General features: G+C 57.2%; 1 protein-coding gene across 8 annotated transcripts in view; it reads left to right on the top strand.

Annotated features, from left to right (window-relative positions):
* EMID1 (EMI domain containing 1) overlaps positions 1-24,992 on the top strand; it is a 38,657-nt gene that overhangs the window by 936 nt on the left and 12,729 nt on the right. For all 8 annotated transcript variants that reach the window (XR_009692791.1, XR_009692792.1, XM_061141599.1 and 5 more), the window contains exons 2-13: positions 5,141-5,254; positions 5,705-5,808; positions 13,109-13,192; positions 14,179-14,240; positions 15,767-15,887; positions 16,121-16,171; positions 16,254-16,343; positions 17,119-17,265; positions 18,383-18,472; positions 18,589-18,641; positions 19,128-19,190; positions 19,292-19,336. Coding sequence is in view for 6 of the 8 variants with exons in the window: in XM_061141599.1 (XP_060997582.1) it covers positions 5,141-5,254; positions 5,705-5,808; positions 13,109-13,192; positions 14,179-14,240; positions 15,767-15,887; positions 16,121-16,171; positions 16,254-16,343; positions 17,119-17,265; positions 18,383-18,472; positions 18,589-18,641; positions 19,128-19,190; positions 19,292-19,336 (1,024 nt within the window). In the remaining 2 variants the exon portion in view is untranslated. The remainder of the gene's footprint in view (positions 1-5,140; positions 5,255-5,704; positions 5,809-13,108; positions 13,193-14,178; positions 14,241-15,766; positions 15,888-16,120; positions 16,172-16,253; positions 16,344-17,118; positions 17,266-18,382; positions 18,473-18,588; positions 18,642-19,127; positions 19,191-19,291; positions 19,337-24,992) is intronic.

Here is a 24,992-nt window from a genome sequence, read left to right as displayed (position 1 = left end):
TGTAGCCCCTGCCCCCGCCGGGGTCCCCTCTCAAGGGCCGGCCACTGCTGTTGTCTGAGGCAAACAATACGGAGTAGCCAGGCCTCTCCAGGCCTTTTCATCCCATTCAAAGGCCTGCCGGGCCCCCACCCCCTTTGGCCTCAATTCTTTAATTCTTTTCAGAAATTCCGCTTTCCCAGTGGTCAGGGGCCAGCGTGCCCCCACTGGGCTAGCGAGAGCAGGTGACGCAGGCAGGGCTGGAGGGCAGAGGTGGCTGTGATGTCAGAGGCCAGAGGTGCAGTTGTCTGAGACGGGGACTGATGGCTGGCCAATGTCACAGCCACCCCCATGCATGCTGACCTGGGCTGGCATTTTACCTGCACCTGTCCCCCTCCAGAACCTTTCCGACTGCCAGGAAGGCACACATTTGTATGGTCCTCATTTCATAGAAGACAAAGCTGAGGCTCAGAGAGGGGATATGACCTGCTGAGGGCAAGGACGTGAACCCCCAGGTTCCCAGGTGCCAGAATGACCAAGACTCTGAACTGGAAATATGGAGTGTCAAGCTCAGGATGCCGGTTGAGAGGGCATAAGGCCTGCACTGCCCTTCGGCCAGTCCACTGCCTCCCAGCCTGGGCTCCCTTCCCCGCAGGGCTCCCCGTGTGGGAGCAGGACCGTGGCTGCGGGCAGGTGTCTGGTGGTCACTGGGGGCTATCACCCAGTCATAGAAGGCTCAGAGTGGCCTGAGCATCACAAAAGCCCTGCAGGCAACGCTCTTGCTCCCATTCTACAGATAAAAAGACTGAGGCCGAGAGAAGAAACAGCACCTCAATCTAAGTCAGTCAGTTTCCAGATCCAATGTTCTCTTCACGCTGGCAGCTCTCTGAAGGAGGGAGCATGGGTGTCAGCTTGCGGAGCCGGGAAGGGTTTGCCGGTCATGGTCAGCAATCAGGGGCTCCAGCCTCAGACACAAGCAGGGTCTCCTTCCCGCTCTGTCACCCACTCAGTGTGCGACCTCGGGCAGGCCTCTCTGTGGCTCCAGGGCTCAGCTCCCCTCTAAGTTTCCTCCCTCTTCCCCTCTCCCCTCCCCTGCTCACAGGCCCATTTGAGGATGGTCCCAACCTGCTAACACCAACCTTAAGTGGGGGAGGGACCCTCGCCAGAGGAATCTGTGGTTCTGGGCTGCCAGGACCTCCCCTTGTGGCCCCAGCCCCTCCTCGCTGGGCCTCGCTGGAGACAGCATGGGGATGTTGTGCCTGTCACCCCCCCTCCAGCCCTGCACCCCAGGCGCCCCTTGGCAGCCGAGGGACCAGAGACAGAAAAGAGGCTTTGTGCCTGGGGAGGGGGAGGCCCGGGACAGCGTCCAAGGGGCCGCCCCCAGGCCCAAGAATGTGGCGGGACTTCGAGACCCCCGGAACCAGGGTGCCTGCGGGCTGCGCTGAGCTGCCTGAGCTCGTCTTGCCCCTGTCTGCACCCCAGTCCCTGCTGGGGCGGCTTCCTGCCCCTCCGAGGACCCTTCAGCCTGTCATGGCCCATCTGTGTCTCAGCACTGTGGCTCTAGAGTCGACGCCATCACCGGCGTCCTGGCCCAGCCTCCTGCCTTGCAGTGTTGGCTTCCTTTGGGCAAATCCCAGAGTCAAGGAGAGTGGAGAATTTTCTTCCCCATCCTCTCCCTGGGGAGCTCAGATCCCAGTGCTGCACCCACAGGGGTGACCTGGGTAGGTGACTTCTCTCGGGGCCTCAGTTTCCCCTCTGTAAAATGCAGAGCCTGACAGTCACGATCTCCAAGTCAAGGCGGGGGTGGGGGGGGACCTTGTGTGGAAGGTGCGGTACTGGTGTCCCTCGGGGAAGCCCCTGGACCCCAGCCTCCTGGCGTGGCCCCGTGTCACGGTCCAGGAACAAGAAGGACCAAAACGCCCGTCAGCACTGCGCTCACTTGGGGCTTAGCGTGAGACACCCCCTGCTGGAGGAGGTCCTGCCGTCACCACGCGCAGATGGACAGAGTGAGGCCCAGAGTGGGGCAGGGCTCGTCTGAGGTCACCAAGTTAGGGAGCAGCAGGGCCAGGGTGGAGCTTGGCCTCCGGTGTGGGGTTCGGGCTCCGTCCACCCCACCCCCACCCGTGGGTCTTCTTTCTTTCCTCTCCTTTTCATAACGGCCCTTGGCCCCCAGCCCGCTTGGCTGCCTCCTGCAATTAGCCCCTATCGCTGTTCCGGATCACAGCTCTGGGCCCTGTGGAGACAAAGTCCCCTGGGCCCCTCGTGGCAGGGGGTGGAGGGCAGGTTGTGGGGGGGGGCCTTGTGGGGCAGCTGGTGCCAGGCCGAGCTGGTCTGGCCTGTTTTCTCTCCTCCCGGCAGCCAGTGGGGCCGCGGAGGTGCTGAGTGGGCAGAGTGGCAGGCCCAGCAGAGGGGTGCTGTCTCCTCCTAGCCCCTGCCATCGCCCCGTCCCACAGGAGGTAACATAGCCTCAGCGGGGTCTCAGGAGGCTTCTCACCAAGCATGCCCCGGGAAAGAAACCTCCAAGGGCAGCAGGCTGGAGGCGGGCCTTCCAGGGACCACGCCCATCTCTGGGAAACCCGGGGTCCTGGCTCTCCTGCCCAGGGCCGCTGTCTGTCCTCAGTCATTCAGTCATTCAGCAAACCTCCCTGGGCGCCCTTAAAGCTGAGCCCCACCCTGGCTCGGTCCCCGCCAGCGCCCTCCCCCAGCACCTTCGGGGGGCGGGGGGAGAAAAAGCTCAAAGCTGCTGTGAGTGACTGGGATGGGGGAGGGATGCCCTGCAGATGCCCAGCTGTGCCCACAGCCTCAGGAGGCTCAAAAGGAGCTTTCCGAAGCAGGCGGAGGGAATCTCGTCTGCAAGGATCGGAGGTGGGGAGAGGGCGCTCGGGGGGAGGGCAGGGAGGAGACGGAGGGCCAGCACAAGTGTGCGGTCTGAGCAGTCAGGGTGATGGGCAGCGTGGGGAGTGTGGACCCCAGGCCGGTAACGCCCCTGGACAGTGGGCGGAGGGGCCAGGGCCAGGCTGGGACCCTGCTGAGGAGCTCGGCTTTTATCCTGGCCACAGCAGGGCTGGGTCTTCAAGGCCAGGGAGAGGTGAGAAATACTTTTTGGTGACCTCCCCCCACACCAGGTGAAGGGCATGAGGGGCTGACCTGGAACCCCACCTGGCCTGACTCTCCTCTCCTGTCTAAAATCTCTGCTGGCCGGTCACCAGCTCGGTGTCCCCTACGCAGGGGAACTGGACTGGTGAGCAGGAAACCGGGGAACCAGACAGCAGTTCACACAGGGGAGATCTCAGCTAAGGAAGAAGAAAAAAATGGGCACCTCTGCCTAAGGGTCACCGGCCATGGGCTCTGCGGAGCTCCGGTGACGTCTGGATCGGGGTGGGCTGCTCAGAGGCCCCCTTCTCTGGCTTGCCCACCTCTGTGCTTTCAGTGGACTGTTTCCTCCTCTGGGATTGATTTCCGTGGGACTCAGAACAGTGAAGGAACGTCCCGGAGTCCCATGGGGAGTTTGTCCACTGGTTCCCGCCAGAGACTTTTTCCTCCAGGTGGGCCGGCAGCCGCAGGGCTAGGTTTCCGGGGTGGGGGACACCTCCGCAGAGGCGGGACATTCCAGGTGCTCACTGGCCCTCAGCCCTGCTCAGGGTCACGGGCCTGGGGCTGGGAAAGGAATGACCGTTTCAGGTGACCCTTCTCAGCTTGAGCCCCCACCCCACCAGACTTTCCTTTGTGGCCTAGAGTCTGGGGTCAGCAGGTTCCCAGGCGGAGGCCTTCACAGAGCCACAGACCGTGGCCCAAGGGATGGGGAGGAGACGGGAGCCCAGGCCCCTGGGAGGGAGGTGGGGGCTGGGCTGAGCATCCGTATTCCTGGGTTCAAATCCAGACCCTCCACGCACCAGCTCTGTAACATCAACAGTTGTCTCCCCCTCACTGAGCCTCAGTCTGTTGTTCAATTCCTCAGTCGTGTCTGACTCTTTGCGACCCCATGCACTGCAGCACGCCAGGCCTCCCTGTCCTTCCCTGTCTCCCAGAGTTTGCTCAAACTCATGTCCATTGAGTTGGTGATGCCATCCAACCATCTCATCCTCTGTCTCCCCTTCCTCCTCCTGCCCTCAATCTTGCTTCAGTATACCCATCTGTTAAATGAGGGGGGCGGGGGTTCCTGGCTGTGGGAAGATGATGTAAATATGTTTATTTTTTAAATATTTATGTGTTTAACTCCTCTAGGTCTTAGTTGCAGTGTGCAGGACCTTGTTCTCTGATCAGGGATGGAACCTGGGCCCCCTGCATTGGGAGCTCAGAGTCTTAGCCATTGAACCACCAGGAAAGTTGATGTAAATACCTTTGCTATACAGTCGGCGCTCAATATGGGCAGCGCAGAATGATTATTCGATGGCATTTGAAGGAGCCAGCCCTCCACACTCGGGAAGGTGACCCCGCTCCTGGCTGTCACTCAGAGGGGACCTGAGGATACGTGAGGCAGGGCCTCTCTCCTACATGCCTCGGGGAGGGAGGGGCAGACGTGACTCACCAGCTGAATTTAGCGTGACAGGGATACAGAGTGGAAAACCAGCGCTCTGCTCAGACGGGGGCGGAGGTGGGCGAGGACCGGGGGAGCGGCACAGCGGGGGGAGGTGCCAGGAGTGAACGGGGGAAGGGTGCTCCAGGAGCGGACCCAGCAAAGGCCTGGAGGTGAGCAGCGCCTGGCAGGAGCGGGTGCAGGAGACGCAAAGGGCTGGGGTGGAGACACCCGGCCAGGTCTCCATTGTCTGACCCGCCCCACCCTGGGGAGAGAGTGAGGGGCAGGACCAGGGGCTGCTGGCCTTGTCCAGGCGGGAGACGGTGGTGTGGCCTGGAAGGATCAGGGCTGGAGAGCAGATACCGAGGGGATGAGCCCCAGTGAAGACGCCCTGCTCCCGTGGGGCCCCCTGCAGCTCATTCCCCAAGACTCCTCCAAGAGTTCCCAGCACAGCGGCCCACCCTCGCCCCCACCCAGGGCTCTGGAATTCACTCCTCAACCTCAGCAGCAGGGAGACTCCCACCAGGGCCCGAGGGCTCGGGGGGCTCAAGGGTCTCCCTGCCTGGAGCCTCGAGGCTCCCCGAGAGAGCGCGCGCGCGCGCAGGCTGCGGGCACCTCCTGAGCTTCCTGCCTGCTGGTCTGTTTCAGGAACTGGTGCCCCTACGTGGTGACCCGCGCCGTGTCATGCCACGTGCAGAATGGCACCTACCTGCAGAGGGTGCTGCAGAACTGCCCCTGGCCCATGAGCTGCCCTGGGAACAGGTGAGCGAGGCCGTGTGGATCAGGAGCTGCTGTGGTCGAAGGGCTGGAGCTGGGGCTGGGGGAAGCCCGGGACCCCAAGGGTGGGCGGACAGAGGGCCCACTGCCCATTTCCCGGCACCTCCCCTTGGCTCTTGGGCCACCCTGGAGGGCTTCCTGGGAGAGGATTCCCCCATTCACCCGCACATCTTTACTCAGTGCGCGTTCACGGCTGGAGGACAGGCCAGCCCAGCTCACAGGGGCTTCCCGTCCAGTTATTTTCTTGATTCCCCCAGCCCTGGCCAGGGGCTGGGGAGGGAATGGAAGGGCTGAGGCCCAGAATTCAAGAGGCGAGAAGCTCTAGAGAGGCCTGAAAGTGGCAGAGGATCCCAGGGCCCTGGGCGTGTCCTCACGGAGGGCAGGAGAGGGGGCGGGAGGCGCTGTCTGAGCCGGGCCCCCCGGGCGCTCTTTCAGCTACAGGACGGTGGTGAGACCCACGTACAAGGTGATGTACAAGATGGTGACGGCCCGCGAGTGGAGGTGCTGCCCCGGGCACTCGGGGCCGAGCTGCGAGGAAGGTAGGACTGCCCTGGGCTGGGCCAGGTGCCTCCCCGCAGGTGCGCGGGAGGAGCCGGAAGCCGTGGTTCAGACGGTAGGCGCTGAGCTGCCGGCCAGGCGCACAGCCACGGAGGGTGTCTACTGTCCCACGGGCGTGGACGGGACCCTGTCAGGACCCCTGGAGGAATTTCCTGCGTGATGTGTGGCTCATAATCTAAAGTCGCACATCCCAAGCCTTTCCTCCAGACTTGCGGACATTTCCACGGGAGGTGGTGACGATGCAGGGGAGGGTCAGCAAGATGGGGATGGCCGCACCCCATCCTGCAGGTTCCAAGACCAAGGCTCAGGATACGAGACGAGCACGCAGGTCCTCAGTGGTGGGATTCTGCCTGGCTTCCCCCAGGCCCTCAGTGATGGGAGGACCCAGCTGGGCAACCTGTGGCAGAACGTGCTCCAGGCAGAGGCACCCCCTTACCACACTCCCTTCCCTCCATGCAGCTCAGGGGGCTGGGCGGAACACCCGGCAGGGGTGCAGAGGAGGCAGCCCCCACCTCTTCGAGGTTACCACGAGTGCTGTCTCCTCCAGGGGGTCTGTGTATGCTGAGCGGTCCAGACTGCATCTACCCTCATGGTCTGGCTGAACCCAGGGAGTGGAAGATTTGGGGTCCCCCAGATTTGTGCTCCCAAGAATGGCCATAAGGAGGATGGACGGGCCTAGAGCTAGCCTGAGAACCAGGCCTGAAGGCCCCTTAATGGAAAGAGGTGCTGGGGCCCCCCAGGAGCACGTTCATGTGTGAATCAGTCAAAAGACACATCCTGGTTCCAGAATCAAGGGACCATGATGCTATGGTCATAGGTGCTTGAGAGACTTACCCCCTTCACCTCCCTGGGGCCCACGGCAGCCCCACCTCACAGATGGGGTGATGGAGACCGGGAGAGGTGAAGTCACACGGGTGGGGGCAGACTCCCCATGGAGCGGGGCAGGGAGGGGCCTGGCGGTTTCCATGTGGGGTGGGAGAGCCCCCAGCACAGTGGCGGGAGTCAGGCAGCCAGAGGGAGGGGGCAGCCCGGGTCTGGTAGGGAGAGGTGGTCACCCAGGCAGGTGTGGGAGGGGAGGGGAGGGAGGGGAGCCAGGAACTGAGCCCTCCCCGACCTGCTGGGGGTGAGGGGGGAAGGCAGAAGGGCCCGGGGCCGGGAGGGCGTCCAGCCAGGAGGGGCTGCCGCCAAGGAGGCTGCAGAGATGCTGGTGGTGAGGAGAGGGCGAATCCCAGGGTGTGGGGGCCCCCCGGGTGCAGAGCGCCTGTGCCCAGGCAGGGCCTGCCCGGACACGGGTTACCCTGTCCTTGGCTCCCCTCCCAAGGGCGGACCCTCCCAGGTCTGTCGGGCCATCGCGGAGCAGGCGGGGGTGAAGGACAGGTGGGGCGCACCCACGGCTCAAGCGCCCCTGTCCTTGAGTCCAGACGCCAGAGGCCGTGCGTCCAGGACCAGACCGAGGGCTGGGGCTCTGCGGAGGGTGAGTGGGGGCGGGAGACAGGCCTGGGGTGGGGTTGGCCCTGACCTTGTGGGGCCTTGGAGTTCCAGCCTGGGGATGAGGGCTTCCTGGGCCTGGCCCGCTCAGCCACATACCAGCTGTGTAGCCTTGGGCCGGGGACTCCCCAAGCGTTGTGCAAGGGCATCGGGCCGGGGAGGGGAGGCTGCGCTTTAGGCAGCACTTGTGGCACTTGGGGGCGGGGGGTGGGGGTGGCTGCCTCCTCTAAAGGGCACCAAGCCGCCTGGTGCAACCTCTTGGCACTCTCCTACGCGGGGCCCCCGTGTCCTCACCTGTGAAATGGACAAAGTCACGCAGTCTGCCTCTCGGGGATGTTGGAAGGATGTGAAGCGGGTGGTGTGGCCGCCGGGGGCGCAGCATGGGATACGCAGTGGGACGGGAAGGGCCTCTCCCCACCCACAAGACCAGAGCGAGTAAAGGGAGGCCCAGGCCTGCATGTTCTCGAAAACTGCTCTGGGGGTGGGGGGTGGGGAAGCATGAGGACATTGCCGGCCCATGGGGGGCCCTGACCTTCCTGTGACAGCCAGCTTCAGGCTGGGCCCCCAGCTGTTGCCCTGCTGACGACTGCCCCGTGGTCTGTCCAGTGTGTGACGTGACCTGAGGCCAAGGAGCTGCATCTAGGGCCAGCGGGGCCCAGAGTGAGTCAAAGAGGGAACGGAAACACCTATCACTCCAGAATCCAGCCTGGATTGTCTGTGCTCTGTTGTGTGACCTTGGGCAAGTCACTTCACCCCTCTGAACCCCATCTCTATTTGGAAGTCACCTGGGATCGAGAGGGCCCGTCTCGTACCTTACTGAGAGGGCCAGAGACTCACATCTCCAACATGGCTACTTAATAAATGTCTTCCTTTCCCCTTTGGCCCCCTGTGCTGGGGGGTCTGCGCCGCCTCCCAGCTCTGAGACCCCCCCTTTCTCCGTCAGCTGCTCAGCAAACAGGCCTCTAGTCTCTGATATTCGTGAGGCCAGCAGACTTCTGGTTGGGAGTTTCACTCCGTGACGATTGTTGAGGCTGGTCTCTTTGATGTTCTTGACAACGAGGAGGAAGGGGCTAGAACAGGCTTCTTTATGCAGATGGAGAAACTTCGGCTCAGAGACGATGTGGGTATCACTCAAGGTCACACGGCAAGTAAGCATTGTGGCCGGGATTCTCCCAAGGGCTCAGACCTGAGGTCTGCAGCTTGCCCCTGCCTCAGACCCTCCTGCAGTCACCATGACGACGGGAGGAAAGCTTCCACCGGTCCCCTTTGCTGAGCACCAGGGCTGGTCCTCACCTGCATCGTGCCCTCTTGTCAGGGTGCCAGAGGTCCAGATGTGGAAACTGAGGCTGAGAGAGTGGTCAGAGTGGGATTCAAAGCCCTTCGGTCCCACTGGATCTGGGTCTTCCCTCTGCAGCGACGCTGGCCGGGGACTTCACCCGGCGCGTTCAGACACCCCGGAGTGAGGCAGCCAGCCTCAGCCCCTCCCAGACAGAAAGACAGGGAATCCAGGCTCCTCACCTGCCCCTCCCTGTGGTTCCCCCAGAGCCTCCACTGCCCCCCTCGCTGTCCGCACCGGTCCCCCACACCTGTCCCTTCCTTCTCCGTGGACCCCCGCAGCCCTTGTCTTCTGCGGTGGGGGAACAGCAAGGGAAGAAGTTTGCTCAAGATCGTGTGGTGGGAAAGCACTTTCTGGGCCACCTGGCCTCTGCCTGTCCAGGGCTGGGCCCTTCCCAAGCACAGCCTTCATGCTCTGACCAGATGTGCGGTGCAGAGCAGAGCCCGTGTCTTACTCCGCAGACTCGGGATCCCGCATGCTAAACGCTGTTGGAATTTGCCCAGATCTGCTGTCCACTCCACTCCTGACACCGTTCCACTCCCATCTGGGGGGCTCGAAGGACCCCACTTCCAACTCCGCGGGCACATCCTCCACCCCCCGTTGGGAGGCTCCCTCTCCGCCCTCCCAGCTGCCTCCACCAGGCACCCCAGCCTCGCTCGCCCTCCCTCCTTTTCACCCCGGGGCCCACTCTGGCCTTGCTCCCACCCCAGAGCCTGGGCAGTGGCTGTCCTCTCTGCCTGTGACCTCCTTGGCGCTCCCGCCTGGCTCCGTCAGCCCCCACCCTTCCATCATTAATCCTGTCTCTCCGGTTCCCGGCATAAGTCTGGCGTTAAGTGGGTGCACGGGAAGTGAGTGGGGGACCTCATGTTCCCCCAGGAAGGCCCAGGACTGACACAGATCAGGGCCTCCCAGAGGGTTGTTGGAGCTCCCAGCCCCAGGCCTGACCCTGGACCCTGGCTCAGGCCAATAGTAGCAAATATTTACATTTGCAGAGTAAATTCCCAGGAGGGAGCTGGGCTGGGCAGGGGAGGTCTGTGGTCACTGGACCCAGCAGACCTGGGGGGAGGGTTCTGGAGGAAGAAGCCCCTCGGACAGAAAGTCAGAGGTGGAGCCCAGGGACACCCCCAACTTCTCACACCGTCCCAGCTGAGGGGGGGATTTAAACCCCGTGCCCTGCCCCCTTCTCCCTCCTGCTGTGTGGACAGGCAGCCTCTGCTCCCGGGCCGCAGTCTTCTCACGAGGAGCACAAGACACTGGGCAGTGGGGGGCGGCCGCTGCGGGGCCACAAGGCTAGAAAGTGCAGATGGCGCGGGCCCCGTGGAGGTCAAGGTGGAGTGGTGAGAGTTTTGGCGGAGCGGGCTTTAGTGGGTTTCCTGGTCTGTCCAGGAAGACTTTCTGGAGGAGGAGATATAGGAGCAGCAGCTGTGGGAATGGGGAAGCAGTGCATGTGTGTGTGTGTGTGTGTGTGTGTGTGTGTGTGTGTGCAGGGCTGGCCAGCATCTCCCAGGTGGGGGATGTGGTCCCAGGGAAGTGGTCCAGTCAGGGTCCCAGAGTAGAGCCAGGGCTTGTGGCCCTGGGACTAGCCTGGAGCTCTTTGGAGGGCAAGGTTGGGGCTGGGGAGGGGCCCTTCAGGGTGGACCACCAGGCTGGGGTGAGGGGGTTCTCAACCCACTGGGGCCTGCTCCAGGGGTCCCGACTCAACACCAGTGGGAGGGGTGTGACATTTCTGTCCTACAGGAGACCTTTCGAGCCTGAGGATTTTCCCCTACTGGAATTTTGTGTGGTATAAGGCCATTTGGGCTTCCCTGGTGGCTCAGTGGTGAAGAACTGGCCTGCCGATGCAGGAGACTCGGGTTTGATCCCTGGGTCAGGAAAAAGGAAATGTATTCCTTCTCCAGTATTATTCCCTGGAGAATTCCACGGATAGAGGAGCCTGGCGGGCTACAGTCCATGGGGTCGCAAAGAGTCAAGCACGACATAGCAGCTAAACAATAGCGCCATTTACAACCTGGCTCAACTCTTGAAGTATTTCTGTCCATTTATTAGACTTTGGGGGAGTTGAGGGGATCATCTTTTTTGTGAATCTTGATACCAGAGCCAGTATCTTCTGGTGTTTTTGACAGTTTTTGTTGTTTATTTAAACTTTCTTTTTTTTAAATTTTAGCTCTCAATTTCTTTGAGCCAATTATGTCTCCACTGCTGGTCAGGCCATATTTTCATTAGTTTTTCTAGTTCTCTCTGACTCCTGGTGAAATGGCCCAAAGCAAGTAGATTGAAAAAGAATTTGCAACCACACATTTATAGATTAATAACTCGGGGACACCCTAGCATGATGTTACAACACTTACGTTCATTTTCAAGGCAGCTGTGTCTGCTGTCCACATTATTTTGCCTTTTGTTTGGTTGCTTTACATTTATTTTCAGCCAGCGACTCATGCATTCCTCCGTAAGAGGTTGGGTGAAGCTTCTGAGGCCCTACTGCGTGCTAGGTACTTTCCCCGGCCACACGCAAGACGGATGAGGTCCTTGCCTGGTGGGGCTCACATTCTAGTCAGGGGGTGGCGGGGGTGGGGAGCAGGAGATCAGACTGGGAGCTGGCAAGCAGATGACATTTTTGAGGTGGAAAGTGCCGTGGAAAAAAGGGAAGACGATAGCAGGGTGGTGGGGAGGGCGGGCAGGGCAGATGCTCTGCCAAACTTCACCCCAGAGCAAACCCACACTTCCCCGGGGCTGGGGGACGGCCGCTTCTTTTGGTTGACATCCTGCAAAGAGTCAGCCAGTGGCCCTTTTACAGCTTCACCTGGGAGCAAAGAGGATGAGGAGGACTTCATCAAGGCCGTTCTTCTCAGGAGCCAGCCTCCTTGATGGGCGCTGGGCCTCCCACCTCTGCCCACCTGGCCTTGTGGTGCCAGGTGGCCCAGGAGAAAGGAGGCTGGGTCCCAGAGTCAGACCAACCCAGGTTCCATTCCAGGCTCCAGCCCTCAGCTGGGCGATCAGTCACTTCCGCCTCTGCCTCGTTGCCCGCTCAAAGGGAGAGATTCATATTCGCTCATCCATTTATCGGAGCTTGGGGGACAGAGGAGTGGTAACACCAAGCTGCCCTGTGCCTCAGTTTCCCCACGTGTAAAGCGGAGGGGATACTGGTGTCCACTCACAGGGCTTCGTGAGGATGGCGAGTTAAGACTGTCTGTGAGAGGCACTCAGGATGTGCCGGGCCCAGGAAAGTGCTGAACAAGCATCGGCTGCTATTATTCCCTACCTTGTAGGATCCAGCTGGGCTATGTGAAGCTCTTAGCCCTGGGCGGGGCTCACAGCGGCATTCCCCCCTAATTCCCCACAAGTCCCCAAGCCCTGCCCCCGTTCTGGGCTGCCAACCCACTGCCCTCTATCCCAGGTGAGATTTACCCCCTGTGAGGGGGCACATTGAAGGCCCCGGGGAGGGTACATGGGGGATTTGGGCTCAGCCCGAACGAGGGCCCCGTTGGTGGAACCCAGAGAGGGCCTGGCAGCCTCCCTGCTGGGGGACGGCCAGGGGGACCCGTCTGGTTTGAATTCCCGGCGCCACTCGCTCGCTACACCAACCCGCAGCCTGGCTCTGAGCTGCCAGGCCCGTGCCTTATTTGGGTCTCATCTCCCCCCAGGCGACACTGTGTGGCCTTAAAAGGCAGGCCCGGGGGTAGTGGGGAGAGGGGGCAGTTGCCACTGCTGGCTCCAAAGCCCCTCCAGCTGCGCCCTGCTCCCCTGGCTTGGCCGGCCCAACCCTCCAGCTGTGGAGAAATCCAGGCCCCCAAAGCCAGATCAGCCCGAATGGGCTGCTCCTCACAGGGGTGGGCTCCTGGAATGGGCCCCCCCGTACCCTCCCAGGCAGCCAGCTGCCCTCTGGTTTTCATTTAAAACCAGAGCTGGATCCACTTTGGTGTCTTCTTACCAAGTGGGGCAGGGAGAGGGTGGATGGTGACGTTCCTGTGTTTATTTACCGCCTACTGCATGCCAGGCCCCTGTGTGTGCTCCGTGGGCCCTCTGCATGCATGGCCGGCCTCAGGCCTCACACCAGCCCGGGAGGTGTATAAAGGGCCTCATGACCGCATTTTACAGATGGGAACATCGGCAGGTCCAGGGAGAACAAGCCACACAGGCACGACAGCGGCAGGGCTGGGACCCGACCCCGAATCTCTTGGCTCAAGCTCTGAGCCCAAGCAGCTTGCTGGGCTTGTTGGAGAAGTGCCCGGCCTCCCCCTCACCCATCACCAGCCCCTCCCCAGCCCCATCAGTTTGACAGCCTTGCCCCAGCTCGGCCCACTTTACGCTGTGTGACTCTGGTAAACCATCCCACCTCTCTGGGCCTCTGTCTTGCTCTGCACCAAGGGGAATAGGGATCCCCGCTGTGGCTACAGTAGTTGGGGGGGGGCGACAACAAGACGTCACGGCCAGCAGGCCCTCACCCTCGCTGTCCTCAGTTGCAGGCTCCTCTGGCTTCGTGGAGCCCGGGTGGTCGGGCAGCGCCTCGCGGCGGGTGGCACTTCAGCGTACAGGCTTCTCAGGTGGGTCCCAGGGCAGCTGCTTGGGGTCCCCCTGGGCCAGGGGAGGCTAGAGGGGCTGGTGGTAACTGTCCTAAAAGCCAGCTGGGCCCAGCAGTGGAGGATCAGGGGCAGCACCCTGCCCCCGTCCACCGCAGGCTGGAAAGAAAACTGGTGGTGGGGTGAGGAAGGGCTCCCCGAGGGGAGTCTGCCCTGGGCCCAGGCACCTGAGACCCAGAATCCCCAGAGTCTTGCAGACATGGGTCCAAGCCCCCAGTTTCCTTTTTTTCATTCAAAGAACATTTGTCTGAGCGACTGCAGGGTGCGAGGCCCCGTGCCAGGAGCTTTCCATGGTCGCCTTGTATAAAGCTCCCCCTGGGACGGCCCCACCGTCGCTGAGGGTCAGAGAGGGGATGTGCCCTGCCCAGGGCCCCACGGCCAGGCTCTGTGCTTGGGGAGACCCCAGGTCCCTTTGCTCTGAGCTCAGTGCCCCGGTGTGCACAGGGTGACACCTGTCCTCACACGCAGGATCGTGGTGAAGACCAGAGAGACGCGCGTGTAGCGTGCTCGGCTGCTGCCGACACTGCTGTGAATAATGTCGGGGTGTCGCTGAGGAGGCTGGGGGGCTGGATGGTGGTTCTGAGGGACGGCTCAGAGGGTGGCATGGGGGTCCAGCCCAGTCTGGACTGTGTGGGGTCCCCAAAGCCAGCACACCATGGCCAGCCCCGCCCGGGGGAGGGAGAAGCAGCAGGCATTTCCCTCCCCACCCCACCCCGTTTGGGATGAGGAGTCAGGTCCCTGGTCCTGCCCTGGGAGAAACAGTCCCCTTGGAGGCTCGGGAGCCAAAGGATACCCGCAGGGCGTGGTCCACCCTGGACAGCCTGTGACTCCGTAGCCCCGTCCCTGCCCTGAGCTGTCTCATGGATTGGGGTCATCAGGTATCTGTCCCCTCCCTCCATCCTGCCCCCAGGAACCTGGGAGCCCCAACCCAGCCTGCTTCCTCTCCGCAGGTTGTCTCAACTGCAGCAAAGTGTCGGAGCTGACGGAGCGGCTGAAGGTGCTGGAGGCCAAGGTGGGTGAGCACCTTGCCTGCCAGGCAGGCACCACCCTCCCCCCAGTGCCCGCCCTGGGAAGCCTGCTCACGGTCAGACAGCCTGCTCTCCCTCCAGGAGGCCCGTGAAACTCTCCCAGCCCCAACCCCTCCCAGAGACTCCTAGACGCCCCCCCAGAGCTTGTAAATGGGTCCCCTCATTGCCCCAACACCTTCATCCTTTATCCCCCACCCTCACCACAGTGCTATCTTCCCAGTTCCAAAAAGCAAAAACATGTACTGCATGTCTCAAATTATCTCAAGATAAAAAGGTTTTGACAGCTAAAAAGTAAGACATCCTAAATTTAGAAACATGAAAAACTCAGAACCACGATCAACCTACCAGAAAACCACTGGCCTCGGTTGCCTATGCCCCTCAAAGAGAGCAACTGCCAACATCGAAGCATCTTTTCTTCCAGATTTTCTAAAGACATGTAGAGACTTCTAAACTTCATCTGCATATCCATCGCCTCCTCCTGGAATTTATCTTGAGATTAGATTCTAAGACGTTCACCCGAGTGTTAACTATTCAGAGGGAGATTTGAAAACCCAACAACAGAAGGGGTGGTTGCAGACTGCGCAAACATGGCTTGGTGGAATAGTAGGCAGCCACGAACAACGCCTATATGTGCTAACATGGAAAGATGCCCCTGATGTATGACTATCAAGTGGAAAACCCAAGTTTCTAAACAACATGGGTTAGAACCTCTGTTATGAGGTATGAACACCCCCAGAAACTCACCCTGCTCCCCAGGCTCCCTCCCAGGGAAAGCTGGCTTAAGGGGCAGCTCCGCTCAGTTCCAGGTTAGCCGCCCTCTGGGTAGGCACACACGGCCCCGCCCCGATCAGTGGCTCAGCGGACACTGCTGACCTTTCAGGCCCTTCCCCCCTCACTGAGTCCAAACAATGGGTTTTTGTTTGTTTATGTTTTTTACTTTTTGGTCGTACCAGGAAGCACATGGCATCTTAGCTCCCTGCCCAGGGGTGGAACCTGTGCCCCCTGCAGGGGGAGCACAGAGTCTTAACCACTGGACCCCCAGGGAAGTCTCCAAAAGTGGTTTTGTACACACCTCGGCACTTATGTTTCATGACAGACCCTCCCGAATTTCCCTTCAAGTTTTGTAAAAAATCCTTCCAACCTGTGGTGTTTTAAGAGACCAAGAGAAATGTCATGTTATATATGCATGTAAATGTATTTAAATATACATACTCAGATGCAGGTAAACACAGGAAAAAACCGCACAGCCTAGCAAACACGGGGACAGTCTCAGAATCCAACATGGGTGGCTGTGATAGCGTGTGATGACTTTCTTACAATGAATGTGATGAACTGTGCAGTCGGAAAACCACAGGCACTTCTGATGAAGTTCTGGGCCCCTGTGAGCCTGGTCTCCAATCCAGGCTGGGCTCTGCTGGCCGCCTGGCCTCCCAGCCCCGCCTCCACGGGGTGATCTGGCCTGTCCCTGGTGAGACGCTGGTACCCACCCCACCGTCCTCTTCCTCCACAGGTGGCGGTGCTCACTGTCACGGAGCGGGCAGTGCCCCCGACCCCAGCTGCCCCCGAGGACCCCGCCCCACTCTGGGGTTCCCCGGCTGTCCAGGGCAGCCCCGGGGATGGAGGCCTCCGAGGTGAGTGGGTCAGTGCGGAACCCGCTCCTGCGCGGGAATGAGCTGGGGGGAGCGAGATTCCAGTCCGCGCTGCCGCTGGCTCCCAGCTTGACCCACATGCGGGCCTGTCTTCCCGGCTAGCCAATGTGTCTCCAGGGGCCCCTGAGTGCTGGGGTCCAGGGAGACCCGGCAGCTGGTGGAGCTGGGGCAGAAACTCTGGGTAACACTAACCCCCGCCTAACCCCCCACCCCAGGGCTGCCGGGAACCAGAGAAAACCAGAGGCCCCCTCTGCTCCCTCGAGATGGTAGGTGCTGGTGTGGGCGTGGCCGGGGCGGGGCTGAGCAAGGCCGGAGCTGTCCAGCTGTTGTTGCCTTTTCTCCCCCCAGATCGAGTTGGTGCCCGGGGGCTTCCTGGGCCCGCTGGCCCCAAGGGAGACCCTGGCAGCCGGGGCCCGATGGGGATGAGAGGCCCACCAGGTGAGTGCCCACAGCACTGCCCCTTCTAGCAGCGCCTCCTCGCAGGAGGGCCCGGACTGGGGCCTGCCTTCCCCACCCTGATGTAGCAGAGGTGGCCTGGGCCCCTTCCGCTCACCCATCTCCTGACTTACCCCGTCTCCAAAGGTGCCCACCATCCGCTGCTAACGCCTGGGCCCCCTGCAACCTGCTTTTGCATTCACTTGGCCCGTCCACCTGCTCTCCCATTCCCAGCTTGAAGCCGGACGCGTGGGGGTGGGTCGGACCTGACCCTGCCCTCCTGGGGTTCCCAGGCGAGGGAGGCCAGGGAGGGTGGGCCTGGGCAGAGGAGGAACAGCAGTGCCCCCCTCCACGGGACCAGGGTTCTTGTGGGGGCCGTGGCTGGTATGGGAGCCCCAGGGAAGGAAGCCCAGACCCTGCCTGGGTGGGGTGCGGGATGGGAAGGGCTTCCCAGTGGGAGTGACACCTTAGATGAGGCCTAGGATGACCTGAAATGCATGCCAGGCCGCATAAAGGGAGGACCAAGAGAGGGAGCAGCTCGTTCAAAAGCCTGGAAGAGAGAGGACATTCTGGAAATCAGCATCTGCTCAGCACCTACTGTGTACCAAGTGTCCACTGTCCTCATGACGGCCGGGGAGTCAGTGATGGGAGCTGCCCTGCTTGTGGCCCCTGGCACCCTCTGTACCCACTACCCCAGGAGGCCCCCTCCTTCCCCCTTGCAGCCATCCCGAGCCTCCCTGCCTCCAGCACACCCACCAAACCCTGGTTCCATTTGCAGGTCTGCAGGGCCCCCCAGGGAGCCCTGGCCAAGTGGGAGCTGTGGGCATCCCGGGAGAGAGGGGACCTCCAGGGCCCCCAGGCCCTCCTGGCCCCCCTGGGCCCCCAGCCCCTGTTGGACCACCCTACACCCGGATCTCCCAGCATGGTGAGTCGCTTGGGGTCACAGCAGGTCCAGCTGGCTGTGGGGTGAGGCTGGCGTGACCATCTGCTGGGCAGCTTCTGTATACCAGGCTTGCCCCTGGGCCACCCCTCCAATGGGCACCATTGTCGCTGAGGAGGAAGACCGAGGGCCAGAGCGGGGAGATCACACAGCCAGGGCCCGAGAGGCTGGCTTCAGATCCTTGCAGCCTCCACAGCCTCTGCTGGGAACCACCGGCGTCAGGCCCTCCCACCAAGCCTCGGAGCTGGCCAGGATCCAGCCCGCAGAGCTCCGGGAAGCTCAAGGCCTGGCAGCAGGACGTCAGCCCTGAACTCCCAAGGCCACAGCCCTGCCCCAGCACTCAGAGAGGCCTGGCCCCTTCTGCCCAGCTGGGTCCTGCCGTGCCGCCTTCTCCTTCGAAATCTGACCGGCATGCCTGCTGCTGGGGTCGGTGTTTAGAGTGCCAGGTTCAACCCCATCCGCATCTTACCTTTGCTGTGAGACCAGGCACCATTCATTCGTTCCCCCTCCACCAAGCCTCGGTTTCCTCATCTGTACCGTGGAGACTGTGACGGTGCTGGGTCCCAGGGCTCTATGACACCCGTGCACAGAAGCTGGGCACAAAGCCGGCGTCAAAGATGGTAGCTTCCTCTACTTCCCTGGAGGGCCAGGTGGCTGAGTCTCTGCACTCTCAGAGTGCAGAGGCCCAGCTTCAATCCCTGGTCAGGGGACTAGATCCCACATGCCACAGCTAAGATTTCGCACATGGCAACAAAGACCCAGTGTAGCCAAATAATTTCTTTTTTTAATGGTAGCTTTCATTATTATTCCCATCAGACCTGTGACAGTCCAGGTTCAGAGAGGTGGAATCTTGCTGGATGTCAGCAGCTAGACTGTGGCAGTTAGAACCCAGGTCTCCCTGCAGCCTGGTCCTGGGTAACCTGCGCTTCCCCCACCACCCACCTTGGCGCAGGTTACGGTGGCCCCAGCCACAGCCTACGGACTGCCCCACAGGGGGCACAGCAGTTAAAGCTGGCTTGGCAGAAGAGACAGGTTGAAACTGTCTGCCTCACACCGCCCCGTGCACCTCCGCCCTGCTTGCTCATCGTCCTTTCTCCCCCAGGGGACCCGTTTCTGTCCAACACCTTCACTGAGACCAGCAGCCACTGGCCCCAGGGACCGGCTGGGCCCCCAGGCCCCCCAGGACCCATGGGTAAGTTGAGTCCAGGCCTGGGGTAAGGGGTAGGGCTGGCCATGAGGAGGGAGCTGAGGGTGGAACTTCCTGGTGCTGTACTGTTTTGAACCTGAGGACATGCTGTCTGATTCCAGGTCCTCCTGGACTTCCTGGTCCCATGGGGATTCCTGGGAGTCCTGGACATATGGTGAGCATTTCTCCAAGTTCTCCACTCATCTGTCCGTCCACCCCTGACCTAACCCACCCATCCTCTCACCTATCCACCCACCCACTCATCCATCCACCATCCATTCCTCTATCCTTCATTCATTCACTCGAGCTGCTATGGAGCACTTAATGTGCAAACTACTTTCCATGAATCTTATTCAGTCCACATGGCAAGGAACAGGTGTTGTTATCACCCAAGGACAAGAAAGGAGGTGGAGATTCTTGCTCTAGGGCTGTGGCCAGCACCTGGCAGCTTCCAGATCAAAGTGGGGACTGCCTGACTCCACCATAACTCTGAACACTGACCTGTGTCAACTCCCCGCTCCGGGCAGGCCGCTGGCTGTGTGGTGAAGGGCCCAGAGGCCCAGGCCAAGCTGGGGAACCCTCCCCTGCCCCTCTGCACCCCAAGTTCCTGCCCACTCCACCCTGCCCTGGTACAAGGCTGAGGCCCTGTCTTGTTGCTCAGGGACCCCCAGGCCCCACTGGACCCAAAGGAACCTCCGGCCACCCTGGAGAGAAGGGCGAGAGAGTGAGTATTGAGGCAGCCCAGGTGGAGGATTCTGGGGAGTCCTGGGCGCCCCGGATCAGACCCTCTGACAGCTCACTCCATTCCTCTCCTCCCTCCTGCAGGGACTGCGGGGGGAGCCTGGCCCCCAAGGCTCCATGGGGCAGCGGGTAAGTGATGCGGCTCACCCAGCAGCACCTCTCCAGGAGCCCACAGGCCCAGACTCCTGCCGTGGCTCCATCCGCTGGGGCCGAGCCCCCGACCCTCCCGGGCTGGTCCAGCGTGAGCGCCAGCTCCATTCTCCCCCCATGTCAGGGTCCCATCAGCCACTTCCATCTCCCTTGCTCTGGCTCTGTGTCTCTGGACCTCTTTCTCCGTCTGCCCTTTGTGTGTCCTTCTCTCTGACTCTCTAGTGCTCTCTTTCTCTGTCTCTCCAACTCTGGTTGTGGATTTGTCTATTTCTCCCTTTAGTTTGTCTTCCCCAGTGGCTCAGACAGTAAAGAGTCTGCCTGCAATGCGGGAGACCCGAGTTCGATCCCTGGGTCGGGAAGATCCCCTGGAGAAGGAAATGGCAACCCACTCCAGTATTCTTGCCTGGAGAATCCCATGGACAGAGGAGCCTGGCGGGCTACAGTCCACGGGGTCACAAAGAGTCGGACTCGACTGAGCGACTGAGCACACATCTCATCACTACTGATACGGTTTGGTTTAAGTCAACCATCTTGCTGCTTGTGTTCTGTTTCTCCAATCTCTCCTTGACTTCTTTTTTCCCTCTTCTTTTCCTGTCTTCTCTTGGATTGAGAATTGTTTACAACTCTGTGTTATCTCCGCTAATGATGTTTTTATTATACCTCTTTGTGTTATTCTTCTGTGGTTGCTCTAAGGATAACAAAATGTGTCCTTGACTTAGCACCATTTACTTAAATTATGATACCTTTCCGTGTATAAGTAAGAACATTACAAATGTATAATTCACCCCCTTCTGTCCTTGTGCTGTGGCCGTCACGTATTACACTTCTGTATTTGTTTTAAGCCCGCAGTACACTGTCGTCATTGCTTTAACAACCAGTTGACTTTTAAAGAAGTTTAAAAAATGAAAAAAAAGAAAGTCTTTTACATCTAATAATGTGTTTGTCATCTCTGATACTCTCCATACCTTCCTTTAGATTCGGATTTTCATACAGTATCATCTCTCTTCAGCCTAAAGAACATCCTTTAGCCTTTCTTGTAATGTGTGTCTGCTGGCAACAAATCCTCACTGCTTTTGTTTATCTAAAACTGTCTCTATTTAACCTTAATTTTTGGAAGTTATTTTCACTGGCTATGAAATGATAGGTTGGCAGTTTCCTTCCCCTTTAGTACTGTAAAGATATTGTTCCGTGGTCTTCTGGTTTACGTAGACCATTATAATTTCTCATGAGAAACTGGCTGTTGTTCCTACTGTTTTTCCCCAGTGCATAATATGTCTTTTTTTTCCTTTGGCATTTAAGACTTTTCTCTTTATCCTTGGTTTTCATCAGATTGATCATGGTGTGGTTGGGTGTGATTTTTTTGTGTTTATTCTGCTTTGGGTTGGCTGAAATTCCTGGGTCTGTAAGGTTTCTGGGTCTTGCTTTTGTTGGTTATTTTGTTTAGTGAATACAATTCTTTTTTACAGCATTTTTTGAGTTCACAGCGAAATAGAGTAGAAAGTACAGAGAGTTCCCATATTGTCCCTGTCCCCACACGTGGATAGCCTCCCCCACCACTGATGTCTCACATCACAGTGGTACATTCGATGCAGTTGATGAACCCAGATTGTCATGTCATTATCACCCGAAGTCCATAGTTTACATTAGGGTTCATTCTTGGTGCTGTACAGTCTACAGATATTGTTAGATGTATCGTGATGTGTATACACCATCATAGTATCATATAGAATATTTCACTGCCCTTAAAATCCTCTATGCTTTGCCTACTTATCCCTCCCTCCCCTATAACACCTGGCAACCACTAATCTTTTAACCGTCTCGTATGTTTTTGCTTTTTCTAAAATGTCATATAGCTGGAACCATGCAGTATGTAACCTTTTCAGATTGGCCTCTTTCACTTAGTAATATATATTACAGGTTCTAGCTTGTCTTCATGGATTGATAGCTCCTTTTAATTCTCTTGGTCTGAATAATATTACGTCATATGTGCCACAGTTCATTTATCCATTCACCTACTGAAGGACATCTTGGTTGCTTCCAAGTTTTGGCAATAGTGAATAAAGTTGCTATAAACATCTAGGTGTAGGTCTTTGTGTGGATGTAAGTTTTCAGTTACTTTGGTTAAATATCAATGAATGCAACTGCTGGATCATATGATAAAAGTAAGTTTAGTTTTATGAGAAATGTTTTCTTGTAAGAAACACTGTGTATGTGTGCGTGTTGAGAATACTTGAGATAGACTCTTAGTAAATTTCAATTCATTCTGGTCACCATAGTATATATTAGATCCTTAGGTTAGAATTTAGTCATCTGGGAGCTCCCTGGCAGTTCAGCAATTAGGATTCAGCACTTTCACTGCCACGTCCCAGGTTCAGTCTCTAGTTGAGGGAATGAGATCCCTCAATCCCCATGGCTCAGCCAAAAGAAAAAAAAAAAAAACTTAGTCATCTTATAACTAAAAGTTTGCATCCTTTCACCAACCTTTTTCCATCCTCTCCCTCCCCCAAACCCAGTCCCTGGCAACCACCGTTCCACTGTTTCTCTGACTTCAATGTTTTTGGTTGTTTTTCGGATTCCACATATAAGTGACACCATACGGTGTTTGTCTTCCTCTGTCTGGCCTATTTTGCTTAGCATAATGCCCTCCACATTCATCCGTGTTGTCACAAATAGCAGGATTCCCCACCCCCCCCCCCCGCTTTTAAAGGCTGAATAATATTCCATTGTGTGTGTGTGTGTAAATACCGCACGTTGTATTTATCCATTCATCCATCTTTGGATGCAGGTTCTTTCCATATCCTGGCCATCATGAAACATACTGCAGTGAACGTACCTCTTCAAGACAGTGGTTTCCTTTTCTTTGGATGGGTACCCTACTGTTAATTTCTTGAGGAACCTCCATACTGTTTTCCATAATGGTTGAAGTTTACATTTTACATTTCCAGTTTACATTTCCACTAGCAGTATTCAAAGGCTCCTGTTTTTCTGAATTCTTACCAGCATTCATTATCTCTCATCTTCTTGAAAACAGACGTCCCAGCAGGTGCCTTTTCCTGATGACTAGTCATGTCGAGCATCTTTTCACCCATTGGCCACTTATATGTCTTCTTTGCAAAACTGTCTATCCATGTCCTTTGCCCATTTTTAAATCGGCTTATTTGGGGTTTTGCTATTGAGTTGTATAAGTTCCTTCTATGTTTCAGATATTAACTCCTTATCGGATATGTCGTTTGCACGTATTTTCTCTGATTTCATAGGTTGCCTTTTCATTTTGTTGATGGTTTCCTTTGCTGTGCAAGAACTTTTTAAATTAGGTTGTCTTCTTCCTGTTGAATTTTTAAGAGTTCTTTGTATTTTTTGGATATACAAAGATATACCTTTATACACCTTTATCAGGTATGCCTGTGTGTTCGGTCGCCTCAGTTGTGTCCAACCCTTGGCAACCCCGTGGACTGTAGCCCACCAGGCTCCTCTGTCCTTGGAGATTCTCCAGTTAAGAATACTGGAGTGGGTTGCCATGCCCTCCTCCAGGGGATCTTCCCTACCCAGGAATCAAACCAGCATCTCTTTTGTCTCCTGCACTGGCAGGGGGGGTTCTTTACCACTAGCGCCACCTGGGAAGCCCTTATCAGGTATATCTTTTGCAAGTATTTGCTCCGAGTCTATAACTTGTCTTCTAATTACCTTGACACTCGCTTTTGCAGAGTAAAAGTTTGTAGTTTTAATGAAGTCCAGCTTATCAATGATTCCTTTCATGGATTGTGCTTCTGGCATTGCATTTAAAAAGCCATCATCAAACTCAAGGTCACCTAGGTTCTCTCCTATGTTATCTTCTAGGAATTTTATAGTTTTGCATTTTACATTTAGGTCTGTGATACATTTTGAGTTGATTTTTGTTAAGAATATGAGATCTGTGTCTAGATTCATGTTTTTGCATATTTTAACCAGTTTTTTAAAATTAGTTAATTAACTAGACTGATCTTAATTGTGGTCCATGGGCTCTTCCATCTTTGTTGCAGCATGCAGGATCTTTAGCTGCCGCATGCAAACTCTTGAGTCGCTGCATGTGAGATCTAGCTCCCTGAGCAGGGATTGAACCTAGCCCCCTGCATTGGGAGTATGGAATCTTAGCCACTGGACCACCAGGGAAGCTCCTATCTTTGTTCCATTGTGTTGCCTTTGCTCCTTTGTCCAAGCTCAGTCGACAGTATTTATGTGATTCCGTTTCTGGGCTATCTACTCTGTTCCATTGACCTATTTAACTGTTCGCCAATACCACACTGTCTTCACTACTGTACCTTTATAGTTAAGTTTTCTTTTGAGCACTGTTTTCAGCCTCTCACAAATTTTGCTAAGTAGCAGTTTTATTCTCATGTAGTTCAGAGTATGTTAAAATTTCTCTTGAGATTTATTCCTTGGCCCGTGTGTCATTTAGAAATCTGTTTAATCTCCAAGTACTGGGGAGTTTCTAATTCTCTTTTTCTTTTCTTTTCGGCTGTGCCGTGTTACGGGACCTTTGTTCCCCAACCAGGGATGGAACGCAAGCCTCGTGTAGTGCAAGTGTGGAGTCCTAACCACTGGACTGTCAGAGAAGTCCCTCCAGTTACCTTTTGTTAGGGATTTCCAGTTTAATTCCACTATGGTCTAAGAGCATACATTGTATGATGCTGGAAAGTGAAAGTGAAAGTCGCTCACTTGTGCCTGACTCTTTGCAGCCCCATGGACTGTACAGTCCATGGAATTCTCCAGACCAGAATACTGGAGTGGGTAGCCTTTCCCTTCTCCAGGGGATCTTCCCAACCCAGGGATCGAACCGGGGTCCCCTGCATTGCAGGCAGATTCTTTACCAACTATCAGGGAAGCCCAATGTATGATGTTCATTCTTTTTAATTTGTTGAGATATATTTTATGGGCCAGAATGTGGTTTGCCTTGGTGAATGTTCCATGTGAGCTTGAGAAGAATGAAAAATATTTTAATGAATTGATTGATTTTTATTTTTGGTTGCGCTGGGTCTCTGTGGCTATGCGAGCTTTTCTCTAGTTGCGGTGAGCGGGGCTGCTCTTCACCGCAGTGCACAGGCCGCTCGCTGCAGTGGCTTCTCTCGTGGGGCACAGGCTCTGGGCACACGGGCTTCAGTAGCTGTGGCTGTTGGTCTCTAGAACCCACTGGTTTCAGCAGTTGTGCTGCTCCACGGTATGTGGGGTCTTCCCGGACTAGCGACTGAACCTGTGTCCCCTGCATTGGCAGGTGGATTCTCATCTACTGTACCAAAATACTTTTAACAGGAAAAATCTAAATAATATTAGATCTTAGGCCCATGCGTCCAACACAAAAAGCTTAAGAAACAGAACTGGTCAGCACCTTTGACTCTCTCCCGTGCTCCTCCCCTGTCACGCTGTCCTTCCCTTAAAGATGCTTTAAGGGAGCATGAAATCCTGGCCAGCAGACTGAGGAGCCTAAGACTCCTGGCCAGCAGACTGAGCAGACTGAGGTAGCGTTCTCGTGATTTTTTTCCTGTTCTAGGTAGAACTTCAGGGAAGGTGTGATCTGGGAGACTAAAGGCTGAAATTCTGTTGGATTTGTGTTTCTGGACCATGGTCTCTGATACCAGCAAGAAGGGCCTTTGCTGGGGTA

The sequence above is a fragment of the Dama dama genome, chromosome 5 (assembly GCF_033118175.1).
Source record: "Dama dama isolate Ldn47 chromosome 5, ASM3311817v1, whole genome shotgun sequence".
Classification (NCBI taxonomy): Eukaryota; Metazoa; Chordata; class Mammalia; order Artiodactyla; family Cervidae; genus Dama; species Dama dama.
This window is presented reverse-complemented; position numbering and strand designations above follow the sequence as displayed.